Genomic DNA, 19,307 nt, shown 5'->3' with positions numbered 1-19,307 from the left:
CGTTAAGCCAGTAGCTGAAGTTGCCTGCCTAATTCCTCTGGGATCACAACGAAAGCATACCCCATAACCTTAAGGGATGTGCTAAAGCTTTGCTGCGATTCACTCAGCAGAAACAAAGCACCAATTCTGTTCTGATTTAAAGGGGGACCATCAGCCTAGTTTAGACACCAGGCTTGTTCTGTCTCACAACTGTCCAGCTGTAAATATCCTCGCAATAGCTGATAGCTTTGCCATTTGCAGCCACTTTGGCTACCTAGAAATTAAAAGACTGGAAAAAAATCAGGATCATGTTAACATGATGGACTCATGCCCATCAAGGGATATAACAATATGATTAGTAAGAATGAATGTAGCAATTATTTACCTCCATGTGCAACTAATGCTCTTACATTATACATACGGCCACCATCTGCAGCTGACTTCAGCAAACAGGTCTCAGGCTGCTACTCAGCATCAACAAGCAGGTACTCTTTCTGTTCAAAAGGCAGGAACTAATATTTGCCATGCTGCCAAGCTTGAGTCCAATTTCTGTTCCACACTGCAGCTTTCGTATCTGTTGAACTGCTGTTAGTTTTCATGTTAAGGTGTTCTATACTTTGTATGCAAGAAGGAAGGGATATCACCACTGCTCTGCTTTTTATGAGCCTAGGACACAAAATTGAGAGAAAGAGCTAAAGAAGCCATGAAATCCCTATTAAAAACTAATGGTTTCTAAAGCATCTTGGAGACACTCATTTTACAAGGCTTATGCAGCAATCTTCTATCATTATTTTAATGAAAGAAAGCTCTTGACTATTTCCAGAGGCAACTTTTTCTTTCACACACCAAAGGCATTTTAGTTACAAAAAAAAAAAAAGAAAGGAAAAAGAAAACAGTTTTGGAATAGGATTCATTGCAGCACAGGCAGGAAAATAAGAAAAGTTACGTAAAATGTCACTGAAGATAAATTCTGAACCTTCGGAACAGCAAACAGAAAAATGAAGACTCTCAATTAAACAATTATGTTTAATATGAAAAACATTTCTAGATATAAATCATATCTATACAAAACATGCATATCATCTCTCAGACAGCATCTTACATAGTTGCAACTGAAGGAATGGGAAACATCCATTTTAGGTTTCACCTATTAAATAGTGGGCCTTCTGTCTCCCACTCTGCTCAAGGAAGTAAGTCTAGAATAATCAGCTTCACTTTGTGGGTCACATGAAATTCACATCTTGACTTGATTTAGATTAATTTTGGCAGCAAACTTCTAAATCAAGAAAATCTTCAACACAATTATCCAAGAACACAGTGCAATTAGAACGTACACCCCAGTGCGATCATCTGGCAGGTGAGATTCTCCAAGATGCCATAAAGACGCACATCACAGAGATGACAAAATTAACAAATCTGAACAGAATAATATGAGATTGCAGAGATTTTGAAAGGAGGCACAGTCAGCAGAAGCTTCCAGGCTCTGTTTGTGAGGAAGGAACAGGTCTAATGTGTTTGGATATTCCACCTCAATGCATTTCAGGGTCTGGACTTTGAGGTGCAATCAGAGGCCTCTCTTGCTTCCTCAGGATTGAATCATTTTCTTCTGTGTGTCAAAAACATATCTTTTAAAGATAAGAGAGATAGTAACAGGTAGGGCTGAATCATTCTTGCTGCTTTCATCCTCTTTGGTCATATCCCCTTTCCCTCCCTTAGATTTCTTTTTGGAGGCAGCAGTTAGCACCATCTTGGTATCTGGCTTCAGCCCATCTGTAAAAGAACAAGAACACGCATGACTAACACACTCAACATCACATTTCAGAGAACTAGAAAAAATAAGCAGGCATGTTTTCATTTGAAATCAACCCAACAAAATAAGAAAGTATATCAGATGCATTAAGGAAGTCACATTTCTGCATAAGACTCCTGCAATACGGTAATCTACACAGAAAATAAGAGAAGTCTTTAAACATAACAAAGTTCACAACAGTGATACCATAAATCCAGTGCAGTATTCCGAATCCTTCAGTGTCCATCTACAGCTTTTAAAGTATTAAACACAGGCAAGAATTTAGGCAAGCCAGAGCAGCTTGCCTGGTCTAAGTCTTTTACTATTACTTAGACACCCAAAGTTCCTTGTTATCACCAAGAATATTTATAAAAATAAAAGTAATTAATAAAAACCAACCGGTAAAACACTAAAATTATAGAATATCACAAGACTAAGAAGATTCTTGAATTTCTTTAAGTTTATTTTCTGGATTTACCAGAAAGCAGACTCAGTTTTTTTATAACTTGCACTTTGTGAATTATACAGGTTTTGTGTTTGCTTTTGTCGGGTTTTTGTTTTGTTTTTATTTTGTTAAGACAAAGAATGTTTAGGGGTTTCAACCTGCTTATTGCTTAGGGACACTAGAAGTAAGCTGCATAATATTTTGGGGATCTGTTTCTCCAGACATTTGTGCCAAACAAAAATATTTATCCTTTTCTTCCTAAACGGCCAGGGTTTAGTACACCTTTATTTTTTCTTATAACTCAACACACTGGTAACATTTTAGATAAGAAAAGCAAGACAGAGCAAAGTTCAAAGAAATGCTATGAAACAAGAGATAGGCAGCTCCTAAAAGAGCATTCCTGAAGAAGCATTGCATAAATCAGAAAGCAACAAACTCCTTGGAAGCTTTTTCAGTACCACCAGAAGATGTTGCAATGTGGCTTTCAGGCACTGGGCCAAAACCAGTTCAGGTATTTTTAACCTGTGGTGTCACATAACCGTATCACAAACACTTAATCAGCCTCTCGCTCTTAATACTGAAATTCGGATGCGGATTCTCATATCACGGCCTGACAAAAAGACTGAGATGCTTATGATTTACTGGAGACAGGAGGTCTATGGGCAGAGATTAACTGCTCCAGCTCAGGCACACCCAGAGGCACTCACAGCTGGTGGCAAGGGGATCCAGCCCCAGAGCCCACCTCCTCATCTGGCTGTGTCAGGGAACAAACTGTTGCAGCAGCATTCCCACCGCATGGCCAAGGGAAGGGAGGAAATGAGGAAGTGTTGAAGCAAAACCAGGAAACTGCCCATTTGCCATTTCACAACCAGAGGCTGTAAATGATCCCTAAGGGGCTGCAGTGGGGATACTTTGACAGAGAGAGGTCCTTTTTTTGGGGGGGGGGGGACCAAACCAAACCAAACTACAAAACCACAAAAATACCCCCCAAAACAAAACAAAAAAACCCAAACCAAAACAACGCAAAAACCAACCGAACAACAACCACAACAACTCCACAAGAAAAGAGGAAAAAGTGCAAAGGTACAAAACAGGAGAAAAGCAACATGTTTTGTATATAACTGAATTACAGCCCACACTAACGCTGCAGGAGTCGAGCACCAAGCAGAATCAACTTTGTACAGTTCTGCAAGATCATGCATTTCACAGGCATGGTAGCTCCAGTTTTCTCTTTCCAGATGGCAGGACACAAAAAAGCAATGATTATTTCATTGTGAAAATAATTGAGACTGTTCTTCCTTGATGGCTGAGAAGTCTGATAATGACTATCTTTGCACATGTGAGGTTCAATTAATCAAACTAGGTAATATGGTGTGGCAGTACCACATATTTATTATATGATTTTATTACATTGTAGAGTCATGTTTGATGCAGCTGTTTTGATTTTTTAATTGGATGCTTTCATATAAATCCCATTAATATCATTACTCTTACAATCACTCCATCTTCACTACGAAAAATAATTTATCACTACATGAAAAGCAACTTATTTCCGATTAGGAAAGCTCTAAGAGCATTGTGGGTGCTGCTAGGAAAAAAAATAGCAACAGCCAAAAAAGAGGAATACAAAACCAGCAAAAAAGTGACCTCACGCAGCCCCACTTGCTACCTTCGCAGAATTTATTTAATAGTTTATGTTTTCTACTGTTTTGATCAACCTAATTGTAACTATCCCTGCACAGGGTTTCCTCCGCTTTCCTGAGATGACCATTCATTTTCTGGACAAAGAAACATTTCATTTTGGTTTCAAGTTGGTTTCCCTTTCTGAGTCTTATCACTATTACAAATGTTGCTGTTACTGGCACAGCACTATTTAAGAAAGATGTTTAACTAAATCCTTTCAGAAAGACACATTTTAATTAAAGCAAACAAATCCTAAAACACTTTTATTTATGTTAGCAGGCTTTGCGAGACTCTAATTTCCAAAAAATGCTAATTGGCGGAAAGGAGAGAGGAAGGGAGGAGATGTGGCATTAAAATTGCAGCCAAACTTTTCCCTTATGGGTATGTGAAGAACCCAGGCTGCCTCTGCAAGCCCTTGCCCACAGGGACACAGCAGTGGTTGGCCTCTCACCCTGCAGAGACCCTCAGTTGCAGCAACAAGTCAGGGAAGTCTCAGCCACGAGGGTAAAATAACCACTGTGGATAAACTGAGCTTCAAACCCACCAGTGACATCAGTTTGGATGGCCCAGCACAACTGAAACCTGCCACAGCATCTGCGGTGTTCAAACAAAGCATCTCATGGCTGAAAAATTTTGTTTTCAAGAAAAGAAGACATGCTGCATATGGAACTCTGCTGGGGAAAATGCATTTAGAACTGAGCCATTTCATGTCCTCTACCCTATCACTAACTTACACATGGAAGAAGTAAAGGTACACCTCAACTGCAGCACTTAACACCTATTTGGGCTAAATAAGGTATTCCAGGTAAGAAGTTTACAGAAAAAATGGCAGAATATGGTAGTTCCTACCAGTGAAGTGACAGGCTGACAGCCAAAGGCAGCTCAGGTATTATTAAACTCACATGGTATCTAAATTACCTAATCAGATCCCATGGCCCTCATTCTGCAAACAGATTAGGTGGCTGGCATCACAGCCTGACAAATGGCATTTTCTGTTTTTCTGCTCTGGTGCCAGCAGGTCTCAGGGCTGAGGAGGCTCTGAGACAGGGAGCAGCACAAAGGAGCAGGCAGAGAGAGACAGGCACAATCGGGGTTTCATCTACCTCCGTGGATTTCTCACATTACACACAATGCATACTTTACATTTCACAAAACCAAGGAAATGAAGGGAAATGTATCTGTCACCGAAGAAGACATCAGAGCTTTAATAGCTGAAATGATGGATATTTTTAGATGGAGGTCTAGTTTAACTTACTTACATTAAGGGTCTAATCTCTGCTGAACAATAGCTGTGTTAGCTTGAACACACAGTGAGAAATCTGTTCCATTAATTAAGTGCTGCCTGTACTACTCGAATTTGTAGCAAATGTTAATAGATTTTTTTTCTTCCTCTGTTGGACAATTACTTTATTTTGGCAAGTTGCTAATGGATTAAAATGAAAAGGTCTGTGTATTAAAAAAAAAAAAAAAAAAAAGACTTCCGCTTCAAAGTTCTAAAAAATGCCTTGCATACAACAATGGAAAATACCTATGTATTAATATTATTAATGGCCCATCCTCAAAGACACATAAGATATGTGAAAGCTTAGCAAATTCATCCCTACCTATCAAAACCATGTCTGTAAGAAGTGCCCAGACAAGGTCTTATGCAAAAGGTACTTTTAGCATCCACTAACTCAGGTTAGATACAAAAATATAGTTGTAAAACAGTGTCATCTAATTCATTCTTTTCAACTACTGTTAATAATTAAAAAATAAAAATACAGACTCTTTAATACCCTTTGTCTCAGAATGGCCTGAAGGATTTAGTCCAAACTGATCCATTTATAAATGATATTAACAAAAAAATGCATGTTCAAATTTAAATGAAAAAGAATACCACATCAGGAAAAAAATATTTTTCAAGTCTAAAAACAATTTCTCATGCACGAAATAAAGGAAAAAGACAGTATTTTATACAATTTCCACAAATAAAAAGCTAGCAGCTTAGTGATTTGCATTATCTTACACATTTAAATGAATGGTAGCGTCAAGTTTTACAATTGCTCACACAAGAAATTTGCATAGAAGCACAGAGATTTTAACCACTTCGTACGGAAATTCCACACTAGAACTCTGGACCCCTTCTTGCGTATAGGTCAAAAATCCAATTTTATCTATACACAATGACTTCAGCTGCCCTCCCTCCAGTGAAGTTACTCCCACGGACACAAGTTTTGTGCTCAGGTTAAACAGGATGTGGCAGAGGCAGGTGATGAACAGCACAGATCCTCTGGTGGGCCCAGGACAGGCTCCACATCAGCCAGCCTACAACACCAGCCTGGACACAAACCACAACACCCACACACAGCACCATCATCAGGTTTACTTTTGCTTTGTTTTTACTACTGCTTCAGCTGGAAGGAGGATGAAAGCTGACACAGTATCTGCTCTCTAATTCTTTTTGCTTACCCAACATCAGGGTGAAGGAGCAACTCTGTGCTTTTGCCCCATATGAATATTTATTTCATCTATTACCTGTAACCTTGGACTCTACTTTGCCTTTTACACTTTTAACTTCTCCACTACACATCCTCCTTCACTTAATACTGTCATTCCTTATCAACATCCCATGTCAGATTTGTTGACTTTTTTCCTTATGAGCCTTCTGCTTCCCTGCTTCTTCAAAAGGTCTCCAAGGGTGGTCTCCATTCTTTCTAAAGTCCAGCTCCTTCTTCCTTGACTCACAATTGCACTTGCTATTCAGCCCTTCAGGAGTTTTATCTCTCTCTCCCCCTTTTCCAACTTAATTTTTCAGATTTGCCATCTCTGTATTTCCATTTCCTATTTTCACAGTTCTCTTCAATATTTAGGAATAGTCCTGTCTCCTTCAAAGCTAATGAAACATTGTGTTTGAATGTAAGATTTTAAAGACTGAATGCCAGACACACTTTAGATGAGAAACAAGATAATACAGTATCTCCCTGTAGCCCAGCCAGAGACAGGAGCAATTTTTAATCAACTGATAAACCCATCATTGAAAACAGGTGTAATAATACAGGTGCAGGGCATGCTTTCCAGCACAGCCAGGGAGAATAATTTACTTTGCTGAACTTCAACAACTCCCTTCTCCTGTGCATACTTGTAAAAAAAAGCCTACTGTTAACTATCCTGGTGAACATGGAAGTATTTGCATGGATGATTAAAAAGTTTTCTTACAGCATAAGAGTTGTAATGGGAAAAATAATGTTAAAAGATTTCAATGCTCCCAACTAATGAGAACTTTGCTTTCAGGCCAGAATTAAAAGTTCATCTACCTTGCATTGGTACTTGCTATGGTTTGCTGGCAAAGCACTGGCTCAGAATCCTCACCGTGCCGTTAAGAAAAGGCACATTGAGGCTACATCAGCAGGTACCCTGGGAATAGAAAATATTCCTTTCTGCATTATATATTAAGAAATTGCTAGACTGTTTTTGACTTGCTGATACTATTGCCAAACCTCCCATTCCATTCAGGAATCCGTGAGCAGAGTTTCAGTGGGAAACTGAACTTGCTTCCCCCTTCTGTAAACAAAATATCCTATTAACTAACTTCAAATGCTGCAGGTAGAAGACTCAGCTATATGCAACTTCTTGCTTCCTGTCAAGATTCAAATGTTAAAAATTGACTGAACATTCGAGAACAAGTCAAGGTAGCATATTTAATGTTGGAAATAGTTTTTATCTGAGGCAAATGTAACCTTTAAATATGACAGACAGAATTTTTCTTTCCTCCTGAGGGAAGGAAAAAAAGAGCAAAACTTGAAAGAGGCAAAGTGTTGGGGATAATCCTCACTCACACTGGATTATTCGTAACAGCTGGTTTGCACAATTTCAGGATTTCCTTAAATTGAACTCTCAGAACCTGAACCCTAATTATCCAGTTAGAGAGTGTGTGCACCAACTCTTGCTAACAGAGAGTACAAAAGCTGGTTGACCTGAAAATCAGAAATAATTAGAGGCCCAGATGGAGACATCCATGCCACAGTCTGATGCAGAGGGGCTTCACTGGAGAGTGTACAAAGACCAGCCTCTCCCTCAGCTTACTGCAATGATGGGCTACTGAAAGGAAACAGAAACTTTTTGCCAGTACTGCAGGACTCAAGAATCCTGTATTTCAGCATAACATGATCAAAACCTACATATATTTATCCATCCTTAAAAAACACCCATTCTTAAAAAAAAAAACAACATAGCTACCTATGTCCAAAGAAGGGTACAAGGTTCAAACAGATCAGTACTCCCATTTGTTTCACATTCTGATCAACTTTAAAATAAGAATAATAAATTCATCATTGGTTTCCAGCAAAATGAATAGAAATACCAGTGTTTTAAGAACTGATTCTCAGAGTCTCACAATACAGTGGAAAGCACACACTTGTTTTTCTACTAGTCCCAAAACATGTCAGCAGCTCTACAGAACTGTTTCTATATACCATAAAACTTGAAAAGCTCATGCAACATCTCTAAAGTAACACTCCAGAGTTTTGATTTAAACAAAAGGCAGAGGCATTCCAAAATGAGAGGATCTGTTTGCCCAGCCTCTCGTTACAGTTATCTCTGCAGTCAGGCAGAAAGGACAAGAACAACAAAATAAAACATCCTGCTGCTTCAAACTCCTTACATGAGTTAGCAACTCTGCTTTTCTTCTCCTCTGCTAAAGATACCTCAACTCTTACCTTTTTACTTTATTAATGCAATTTCACACCTTCAATATCCCAGGAAGAACAAAACAAACAAAATAAACCGAACCAAAACAACAACACAAAAAACCCAACAAAAACAACAACAAGGAATAAAACCAAACAAAACAAATTAAAAAAACCCCCAACCAACCACCCACCAAACCCAAAACACCAACAAAACAAAAACCCAAACCAAAAAAACACCAAACTGATCAGGAAAAACAAGACCTTTGTGAGCCGTCCAAGGACAAAAGTACAGTGTTCCTGTACCCATAAACACCGTAGTATGGACTCAAATGCACCACATCGCTTCTAGTGCACTGGATGCTGGGTCATCTAGAGACTGCTGATCCTATCCAGCTTGGCATTACATCTGCCTATCATGAATATATTGTGCTTTAGAAAGAGTCAAACCGTGTCCCGAGCTAACTGGAGCCCAGGATCAGGCAGGAATTCTCTACCTGACATCAGGGTCAACACCTATACAACTTTTCCAGGCAGAAGATTTAAGTTCTCTTACAGGAGCCAATCTACTCTGTTCCTAGATGTTCATCACCACGATAACAAATATAATATGATTACCGAGACAATTTCAATGTAATAGTTGACCAGAGATTCACTCAAGAAACAAGGGATACTCCTTCCCTTGCTACCCTCAGGAGCTCAGGATTTGAGCTTCAATTACTTTCCCAGATGAGGCAATGAATTTTACTTATGTAAATCCCTTCACAATTCTCCAGTAATTCTATTTTGAATTCACGCCACCTTTCCCACATCTCTTGTCAGCTCTCTCAAATATTCTGTTAGAGTTTCAAACTCCAAAGAAGAGTAATTTTTCTTTTCTGGCCAGTACAAGATCAGTTATTATCACCTTACCTGGCTTGTGAATAGTAATAGGGCTACAACAAGAAGGGAGCAACCAGCCTCCAAGAAGACAAGAAAGGAGACTCCTTCCTTCCAAATGTGCTAAATCTTCAGCATGGTATTTGGGATCTACGCAAAACATCCATAATTCATTGTTTGTCTGATGACAGAGTCAAGAAAAAATAATCTTACAGCTAATTTGAGCAGAATTATGCTCCATGTCCCAAACAAACGCTGTTGTGACAGCCGGCCTGCATCCAACAGTGCTATTCCTGCAGTTTTAGCATGGCAGACTGCTTGGAAATCCTTAAATAAAACATAACTTGGGGAACAGCTGCCCTGTACCACATTAGAGGGGGCTGCAGCTCAGTGGTGAGCAGGATTGAGTCTTGTGTATCAGTTTAAGTTTATACAGACTTTTGAACTGAATGACATTTTAAGAAGTGGTACTACTGGAAATAACATGGATTTCTTTATGAGCTCCTACTTCACAGGGAAAGAGCCAATCTTCCTTGATGAGGAAGACAGAAGCTGTTTTAATTTAAGAAGCTGACTTGGGTGAAGTTCAGGCCAAAGCTGTGTTTGGAAAACTCTCCCATCAAGCTGGACACAACCCTTTCAAGCTCAGTGCCAATTCCACACAATGGCTTGAACTGCACTCTCCAGCAGTCCTTAAAGGCACATTTTGTATCTTGGCTTTTGCTGCAAGCAATCAAGAAAGAATGCAAGAAAACAAAACTGTTTCCCAAGCACTGTTTGCTGGTGCCATAATTAATATAATCAAACAATTCCACAAATTGCTTCCAATTGTTGGCGTCACTTTCATGTGCAGAGCCAGACTTTCAAAGAAGGGCCCTTCTTGTCCTACATCCTTACACTGGTAACCCTTGCTTCACACAATAGTAAACAAGACCTCACTAAATAGTAGAGGGTAATTGGTACTGTAATAGGTCCCCAAGGCACCATGGACACAATTTGAAATGCCATCTAATTTTTCTTTTTAATTAAAAAAGCAGTTACTATATTTAAGCAACAACACAAAGAGGTTCAGAGGGGACAGATCAGAGTTTCCCACAGCTCTCTGGGAGTTTTTTCAAGGTCAGGAAGTTTTATAGGCTCAACTGGTACACATTTTTTTCTTTAATTAGTCTGCCATACCTTCTACATGAAGTCAGTGTCTTGATTTTCAGTCTGATATTTTTCATATTGCTAAATTGAGCACAAACTCCAGCACCACACCGTAGCTGCTGAGTGAGTATCAGTGGTGCACTCCTCTGTGCTTGCCTTGCCTGCCCCTTCCCTCTCCTCTTCATCCTACGCCTGTCATCCACACTGAGGACACCCAGCATAACACAGAGCATTGAGTATGCCAATCATTCAGCTTTATATTTCTCAATTTCCAGCAAGATGACCAGGATATATTATCTGATTTCCCAAACTTACATAGCAGGATCACATTTTTAACCTTGTTTTTCAAAAATAAAATGCAGCTATTAAACACCATGTACAAATGGACCGCTGTCATCTAAAGTGGCATAGCAGGACAGATTTCAGAACTTGACAAATCTCCATGATGTATCACACCACAGCTCTGCATCCACCTCATTACTTAAATAAATCTACACAAGCCCACACACACTTTAGAAGGATATTTGTAGTTCCCACAGTGGGTTTTCCAAAACACACCCTAATCCAACATACCCTTCAGCCCTAAATGACAACATGAAGTGACAAAGTCTTCATTTCTTGGCCAGCTGGCCATCCTTCAGCAGAAATCAGCTGAGGCTACCAAACCTGACACCATTTTACAGGCCAACACAGCTGCTGTTGCACAGTGCACCACAACCATTCCTTAGCCAAGTCCTCCTGGAGCAACTTCCCCAAGAGTGGAGGACTTTCTACCCTGGAACACAACTATGAATTGTATGCTCCATAAAACTTCATCTTTCTGTGCAGCAGGGACTAACCTTAGTACAGGTTATAGGGAGACACCAGTGCACCATGCACTAGGTCTAGGCTACACAAATTAAGTGTACACACAATACAATGGATCAACTGTCAGAGCTAAAAGACAACCACTGTGATCATATTTCTCGCCTTAAATCCAACACTGTTCCACTAGCTTAGAGGAAATTTTCAGATTAATTTCTCCATGGGCTTTCAGTAGAGTAACAAGATTACAGTTATGCCAGCTAATGTATCATACCAACAGTTATTAAAATTCTGCTTTCATTTGATGGCCACTGAGGGTCCACAAAGCCATTGAGATCATGTGTAAGTGCTGTACTTGCTCTCCCAGTACACTTGCAGGGAGAGGCACCACTCACACTGGTGCTGGGATTTCAGTCCACACATTGTTCAAGCTCCCTGAAGCAAAAAACTGAATGCATGAAAAATGCCCAGTGCATAACTGGAGCAACTGTGAAAAATTAATGGAACTAATAAGGAATCAAATTATTAGTACATATAAATGTAATGTTGGAAGCTTGGGATTATAGGCAGGCTCTTCTTACAATTCAACAGTAGAAAAATTACAGGCAGATCATCATGAAATACCCAAGACCATTCAAAACACTCAAAGTCAGAACAGGGCCTTGAAATCACAATTACTATCACTGGATCTCCTAAGTTCTCTCTCTCCTGGCAGAGTACTAAAAAACATGCAGATATAAACACAGAGTAGAATTTGGAAGAGTCTATGACAACTGTTGAACAGCACAGATTTTCACAAGTTTTATTGTTGAGGTAGTCCTCGTTGATTAAATTCTCAGATCAGAGAGGAACTACGTCACAAACATGTCCCCGGAGAGTATAGTTACATATGCAAAAATAGATCAAGGAACCAACTAAGCTCCTGTGCTTTCATAATTTTAAAAACCATAGAATATCTCTTTGGCACTAAATTGCTATCCAGTGAGGAGTTTATCAGACAAAAGCCACTCAGCAGTGGGCCAGAAGGCACTTTGGATTGTGTTTTTGTCAGCACTCCAGTACCTATTAAACAATAACTGAACAAAACCAACAATGCTCATGTTGTGTGCACCAGGGTGAGCAGAAACAACTAAAAACAGGTTTTGCATTCAACACAAGGGACTAAAATTTCATCATCCTAGTGAAAAGGTAACAACAACAAAACCTGCATCAGTGCCCAATATCTCCCACAGCAGCATCTCAGAAACGCATACAATGCAGAAGTTCAGGTTAGCAGACCTGACACAGAATCAAAGGCAATTCATTACAAAGCAGCTCCAAATCAAAGTGCTCAATCCACAAGCCTGTCTGTAATCCTCCCACCTTGCCTGCAACTCTTGATGTGCAGTAGCCAGTTAAGCTGGACCAACTCCTCTGACATATCCCAGGCATCTGCTGCTCAGCACTGGTCTAGAGTCTAAGTTTGGTGATATTCATCTTCCCCCAGGCTGCCTTTTTGAAGTAATCCTGAACAATGGGACTTCTGAATAAAGACTTAAAACATTTAAATATTTTTTAAAACTTCTAGGCAAGGGCCTTTAAGGCGATTAGAAGGGGAGGAGGATTGGATAGCAGCTTTTGTTTTTTCATGTTATGTATATTGTGTGTAAACAAATATGCAATTTGCTTTAAAAAGATAAGGTGATTAAATTTTTGTTGGGCTTGTACTCTGTTGTCACCACAACAAAGAGAATTAGGAGGAGGAAATAAAGGCCTTTTTATTTGAATTATGCTCTTACCAGAGGTTCTCTGCAGCACAGCTGTAAAGCCACTCAATGTTCTCCAAACAGGCCCTTTGATTGCATTTTATTCAACTTGTTTGCATTTGGAGCAATCGAAAGGAAAAGAACGCTCAACATTTTGATGTCTTAATGTTCCTTAATACCTTCTTTAATTTACATTAAGCTTCTTAACTAGGGTGATGAATTCTTCAAAAACAATAAAGACCTAGTGCAGAAATCTTTCACACACCATGAAAATTGAAATTATAATGTATTCACGGCGCTTTTTTTTGTTATAAAAAACATTATTTAGAAGAAAGATTTAAAGCATATGAAAAAAAATCCCAAAGTTGTATGAAAATTACTTGATCCAGAGAAATAGAAGAAAGTTAAAACTAATTATTACAAGGGAAATAAAATGTAGGAGGTGGAGGAGAATAAATAGCACGAGAATTTTGGGTTACTATGAAGTTTTCAGTCTTTTAATAAACTACAAATTTCTTTTCTATTATGGCTTTCTACCAAAAAACCCCACCCCAAAAATCACAAAAACAAACAAGCAAACAAACAAACCCCCCAAAAATACAAAAAAAGACAAAACTCAAAAAACCACCCCCAACAAAAAACCACCCCCAAAACCACAAAACAAACAAACCAACCCCCAAAAACCAAACCCACAAAAAAAAAATCCCCACTAAAAATTCGCATAATTTTGTTTTACCAAGACAAAATCAAATGTTTGCCAGTTCTTTCTCCTTTATTATTCACATACTTCTTCCCTAAGGTGACTCTTCAGAGTTCCACAGTGTGTTCCCCTCCCAGTGTCTTTCACAGTCTGCCAACACTGAGCCTGGTGACAATCACAAAAGGGTACTCAAACACCCTCAGATGCAGCAGCTCCATGAGGCACACACAGGTTCCTGGGTGAGGTTCTCACAGCCAAACTTCATCCACAGGGGGATCTCAGTCAAACAGGAGGGAATGCCGCATGAGGAAAGCAGGGGTACCTCAAGAAGTAGAGGCCACTTGAGGGACAAGACTGGACAGGTTTGCTGTCACAGGCATTCACTGTGTTTTCCAGTTATAATGGATGCTCAAACACTAATTACCTGGCTCATGTATCAAAACTCATTCTCAACAATTCCAATGTTCTTAAAAAAAATCCCTTCTGCAGAAAATGAACTCAGCTTTCAGTGAAAGCCCATTATGGATTTCTATACACAAATTATGTACACACATACCAATGTATGCTTTTTATGCTTTACATAGAAAGCAGCCTTAGCAAGGGACATCCAAAAGGGTGTACTTTGTCTTTGCTTCCCAATTTGGCTACTATTTTATCTTTCTTTTTACTTGAAAATCATACATTCTAATTCAACTGCTTTAAGTTTTCAGCAAATTAAGTTTTAAGCAAATTCCAGGAAAGCAAAGTTTAAAACCTCACAATAAAGCCTGCCACGCTTACAAAATGTCTGTGGAAAAGCTCACTTAGCTGTACCAGCAATCAACTGGCCACAATAATTAAAACAATTAAAAACTGACATGCTGCACTTACCACAGAATAAAACAGTGCTGATACTAATCTAACACCCTTGGTACCCTGGCTGAAACGACACCTTCTGCTCCGGAACAAGTCACACCACACCAGCATGGAGCAGCAAAACCCACGCTCAAGAGTGACTATGGATCAACAGATCAAAACTGAAAAACCTGAGTACCAAGAAATTGCAGACTGTGACTACAGCGTCACAAAGCAGCTTTACCAAAAACCACACTGGTGCCTTCTGCTACAGTGGAATGTTTTCTTCACAGCTGTCCTGCAAGGCAGTCACTGCTTTTGCAGGAAACAAGAGAAAGAGATGATACAACACTAATATAAACAGTTATTGAAGCACAATAATTATTGTGTAACAGGTAACCACAGCTGTATCCCAACTATTTAAACATTCATCTGCATTTTTAAGGGAGCAAGTACAAAATCTGCATATCCCAAACAGTATTTATGTATGTAACCACTTAAGTCTTAACTGCTGTATCTATAAAAGCTTGTGCCTTTAAGCACAAATGATTCATGAATTTTAATTTGTTTTAAATGTTGAAAAATTCCATCCAAGTAAATTGAGTCAACAAGCCAAATGATGAAGACATGTATCTGGCTTTTATTTAAAAAATAAAAAACTCTAGTCTATAAATTTCTTAGTCACCCACAAATCTGCTAGCAGTAAAAAATACTTTCCAATAACTAAGTTTCCTGCATTTCTTTTAATTAAGACACTATGTTTTTCACATGCTGGTCAAACACTACTGACCCTTAACTCGATTCCCTTTGTATTATTCAACTACAATATTTCTAAATGTTCTTATAGAAATAAATTAGTCAGTGATTATTGGGAGGGGGCAGGAGGGGAAGATCTGCAGAATGGGACTCTGTAAGCTGCTTCAATATCGTTAATTTAAAAAATGCAAAGTCATCAGTCCACTCTACAAATAAAAATGCTTAAAACTGATATAAGCATCATTCTAAAGGTAATAATTTATTTATATTTCCTTCCTAAATATCAAGACCTAGTTCAATCTTTTCATGCTTTTTCTCAGTAAATACAAAGACCAGAAATAAAACTCTGAATATAAAAACGAATGTTTTCTAATAATTACTTTATAGTACTCAGGCTCCAAATAAACAGCACTGCCAACCAAATTGAACATAAGCAGTGATATGTTTATAAAGGGACAGGCACAGTAAGTCAGACTTTATATGAGATAGCACAAGCTGCAGAGATACAGTGACACAGACCTAGCACATATTAATAACTTTATACCTCTACCCATGCCACAGCAATACTTCTATTTTTCTAGGCAAGCACCCAAGGGCTGGGTTTCCTTCCTCATTACACTCTTCCTGGGGCACAGACTGTTCTAAAACCCAGTCAAGTAAAATATCAGAAAACAGGTACAGCCTCTGTCCAAGTAAGCAGATCGTATTTTAGGCTGAAGGAGATTAGCTTTCCTGAACCATCACCCCAAAAGACTCTCTTCACCTTTCTGAAATTTCCAGGTGCTGATCACATTGTTTAGAAATAAGATGTAGGCAATTCAGAGGGCTCTGATGTAGAAATTATTAACACCTCATACAGGTGGCTGGCTCAACAGAACAAATTACAGCAAGGTAATGGACAAGGTTCCCGCTACCAGTGCAAAGCTGTTTGAGTGTCTGGGTCCAAATTCAGCTGTGAAAGGGAAAAGGTTCACCACTTATATTGCAGTGTGTTACAACAGCCAACCCAGCTCCCTGGAGTGACAACCTGGAGCAACGAGCCATGGCACATTCCCGACACACCAACTCACTCTGGCTTGCACTCCAAAAAAATCCTACCCTCCCAAATAAATATGGTATTTCTAGGGAGTGCAGTAAAAGGCACCATTGAAGCAGAGGAAAATTAAATTACGGAAGATGTAATATGACCAGCCAAAACACACAAACAAGAATAAATCAGCCCCATTACCAAAACCAGAAAGGCAGCATCTTGTGTGATGACTACTGATTTCATTAAGTTTGGGTTCTAATACAGTCCACTTCAGGAGCAGAGGCTGTGAGATCTGAAGACTTATTTTTCTTGACAAATAATTGTTAAACATTTGCCATGTATTAACATATCAATGTTTATGGTATCTTAAATTACTCAAAGACAACACAGGAACATATTTAGCCTATCATTATAAATAGCTTATAAACTAAATTATAAATAGTAGAGTGACCCAATGAAAGCATGGAGTATCTTTTGCCCACCGAGTTCTAGAATACTGAATTTTTGAAAGGGGGTAATTTAAGAAATACTGCTATTCAAATTACATTTTCTCTGGTAGCTCCTCTACATCTTCCTTGTAGTTCCCATTATGACACTGTTCCTCTGCACTTCACAGCATCCAAAAAGTCATCCAGTAAAAAGAAACCTTGTCCTTTCCCATACCCATTTGTGTTCTCTATTTAGAGACCTGATGTCTCCAGTTATTGCTCACGGCGGAGTTGATCGACTGCAGGGTCTATGATAGCAACCAAGAAGACATTTACAATTAACAAGTAACAGCTGTTACTGATTTTTCACCAGAATTATGGCAAATCCGTAGTTCAAACTCTTCCTCCTTATGAGAAGGGAGAAAACAAGAACAAGCAGAAAAAAACCAACCAAGCAAACAAAAAACCCACCAAAAAAACCCTCAAAAAACCCCCCAAAACCAACCAACAAACAAACAAACCAACCCAACAAAAAAACACCCCAACAAAACAAAATTAAAAAAAAAAAAAGGAAGGACTAGGAAAGTGTCATAAATAAAAGGCACAGCCCTGGCTAATAACAGCTTTGCCTGCGCAAACCTAGGAACACAGAGACTATTATATCATGTTAAGTCAAGCCCAAGGTCCTGTCTTATCCAGGTTCCTTCCTTAAAGACAGGCAAGCAAATGGGGACATCTGTCATCTGCAGCACACCAGAATATTGAGCCTCCTTCTCCTTCTAAAGCTCTCCATGCCCTACCGACAGAGGCACAGTGCAGGGCCACCTCAGGCACTGCACAAGGGAACAGTCCAGCCAGGAATCACATCTTCATCCAGTTTAATGTGCCAGCACAAGCACCAGTTCTGGCTTTATTAGGCTATTGCAGCTTTCAGGAATCAAACGGAAGCAACAGCATTCCCTCATCCTGCATGCTGATGAAGGGAACTCATCAAAGTGTTCATAAAAGTGTTTTACATGCAGTTCATCAAGGCTATGGATGTACAGGAAGTTTACATTAGTACTTATGCTGCTAAAATTCAAGCTCTAGTAAAAACTGTAAGGAGAAAGAAAAATCTGAGTGTTTACAAAACCTACCAAATGCACTCCCTTCCAAACAGATTTAAACAATAAGTCTTAACGAGATTTTCCCGAGGACAGCTATCCCTGAAATCTTGGAAGAAATATGGGATACTGTGAGGAAGACACAAGCCTCTCTCTTTGGAAGGTAACCAGGTACTCTGCCCAAGAGACAAGGCAGGTGGTTAGAATGTGGCAGCCTCTTCAACTCCCTCCCTCTGAAATAAAGGCAGCCTCCATGTCTTGAATGCCCGTATTTCAGACAACCTGAGTGGTACCCAAGGCTGCTCAATATGCAAGAGAAATCATCAGTCTGCACACAGAAATGAACTGGTCTTATTTCCTGTAGTAGGTAAAGAAAGCTAACCAAGGTCATTTTAGAAGAAGTCAAAAGACGCACAAAACAATTATTTTTAGCATTTCGTTTGTTGTTTGCATGCATCAGCTTTGACCTGACAACTTTTTATTTAAAAAGGCAGCAAGAATAAAACAAACATTCCAGGTGAGACCTGTTCAACTTGCAACTCCAAAGTGTACTTCTAGTGAACTTCCTCAGAACACCAACAAAAAAATTTAATAAAATAGCCTTAACATTAGAAGACTCTCTCAGTCAGCTGACTTCAAATGAAGGTTAGTTTGTGCTCTGCAATCTAAAATTATAATGGACAGGCCACTCTATTCCCAGCTTTTATTCAGTCCTATTTTACTACTTCAAACATATACTACCTAAATTTGTATACTCTTTAACAGTAGTTAATCTTCAATTAAAATACCTAGAGCAGAAACTAAGATAACTGGTTTAAAAGGTAAAAGCTTATTGACAAAAAAATGTATTCTTCATATTGCCTTTTTTTTTAAATTCAGCATATTAAAAATGTCATTTTTACGACTTGGAAAAAATCTTCAGGAATAATGAAGGCTAACAAAAGACTGAAGAGCAGTAATTTAAAAAGCTCCATATGTAGCATCCTGATTACTGTATCAGTCCCATTTCCATAACGAAGGGAGAAGTCACCAAACTGCTGCCTGTCCTTTCTAATGACAAGGAAAGGGCAAAGAGAACAGCATGTTTCCAAGGCATCATCCTTCAGGCTCTAAGGGAAGAACAAGAAGTCGCCTGCAGCACAAGATGTGGGAGTCAGTGTCCAGCGCTGTTCTGGAATACGGTAACCCCAGCTTTGGTGGTCCCTGCACATGTAGTTAATTTGGAAGCAGCTGGGTTCAAAAGTTTATCCTCCCTTTTTGACCTGCAAAGGTTTAGTGTGTGGGTGTGCCTGAGTGTGTACATCATACCACACAAG

At 39.1% G+C, this 19,307-nt stretch overlaps 1 protein-coding gene across 2 annotated transcripts in view; it reads right to left on the bottom strand.

Moving 5' to 3' along the window:
• Positions 1 to 745: 745 nt before the first annotated feature.
• Positions 746 to 19,307, bottom strand: part of EEFSEC (eukaryotic elongation factor, selenocysteine-tRNA specific) — a 125,553-nt gene continuing 106,991 nt past the window's right edge. For both annotated transcript variants that reach the window (XM_066326669.1, XM_066326667.1), the window contains exon 7: positions 746 to 1,749. In XM_066326669.1, the coding sequence (XP_066182766.1) occupies positions 1,565 to 1,749 (185 nt within the window). In that variant the 3' untranslated portion in view covers positions 746 to 1,564. The remainder of the gene's footprint in view (positions 1,750 to 19,307) is intronic.

This window comes from Sylvia atricapilla, chromosome 11 (assembly GCF_009819655.1).
Source record: "Sylvia atricapilla isolate bSylAtr1 chromosome 11, bSylAtr1.pri, whole genome shotgun sequence".
In the NCBI taxonomy this organism is placed as follows: Eukaryota; Metazoa; Chordata; class Aves; order Passeriformes; family Sylviidae; genus Sylvia; species Sylvia atricapilla.
The sequence above is the reverse complement of the archived record's forward strand: the minus strand, read 5'-3'. Positions and strand labels throughout refer to the sequence as shown.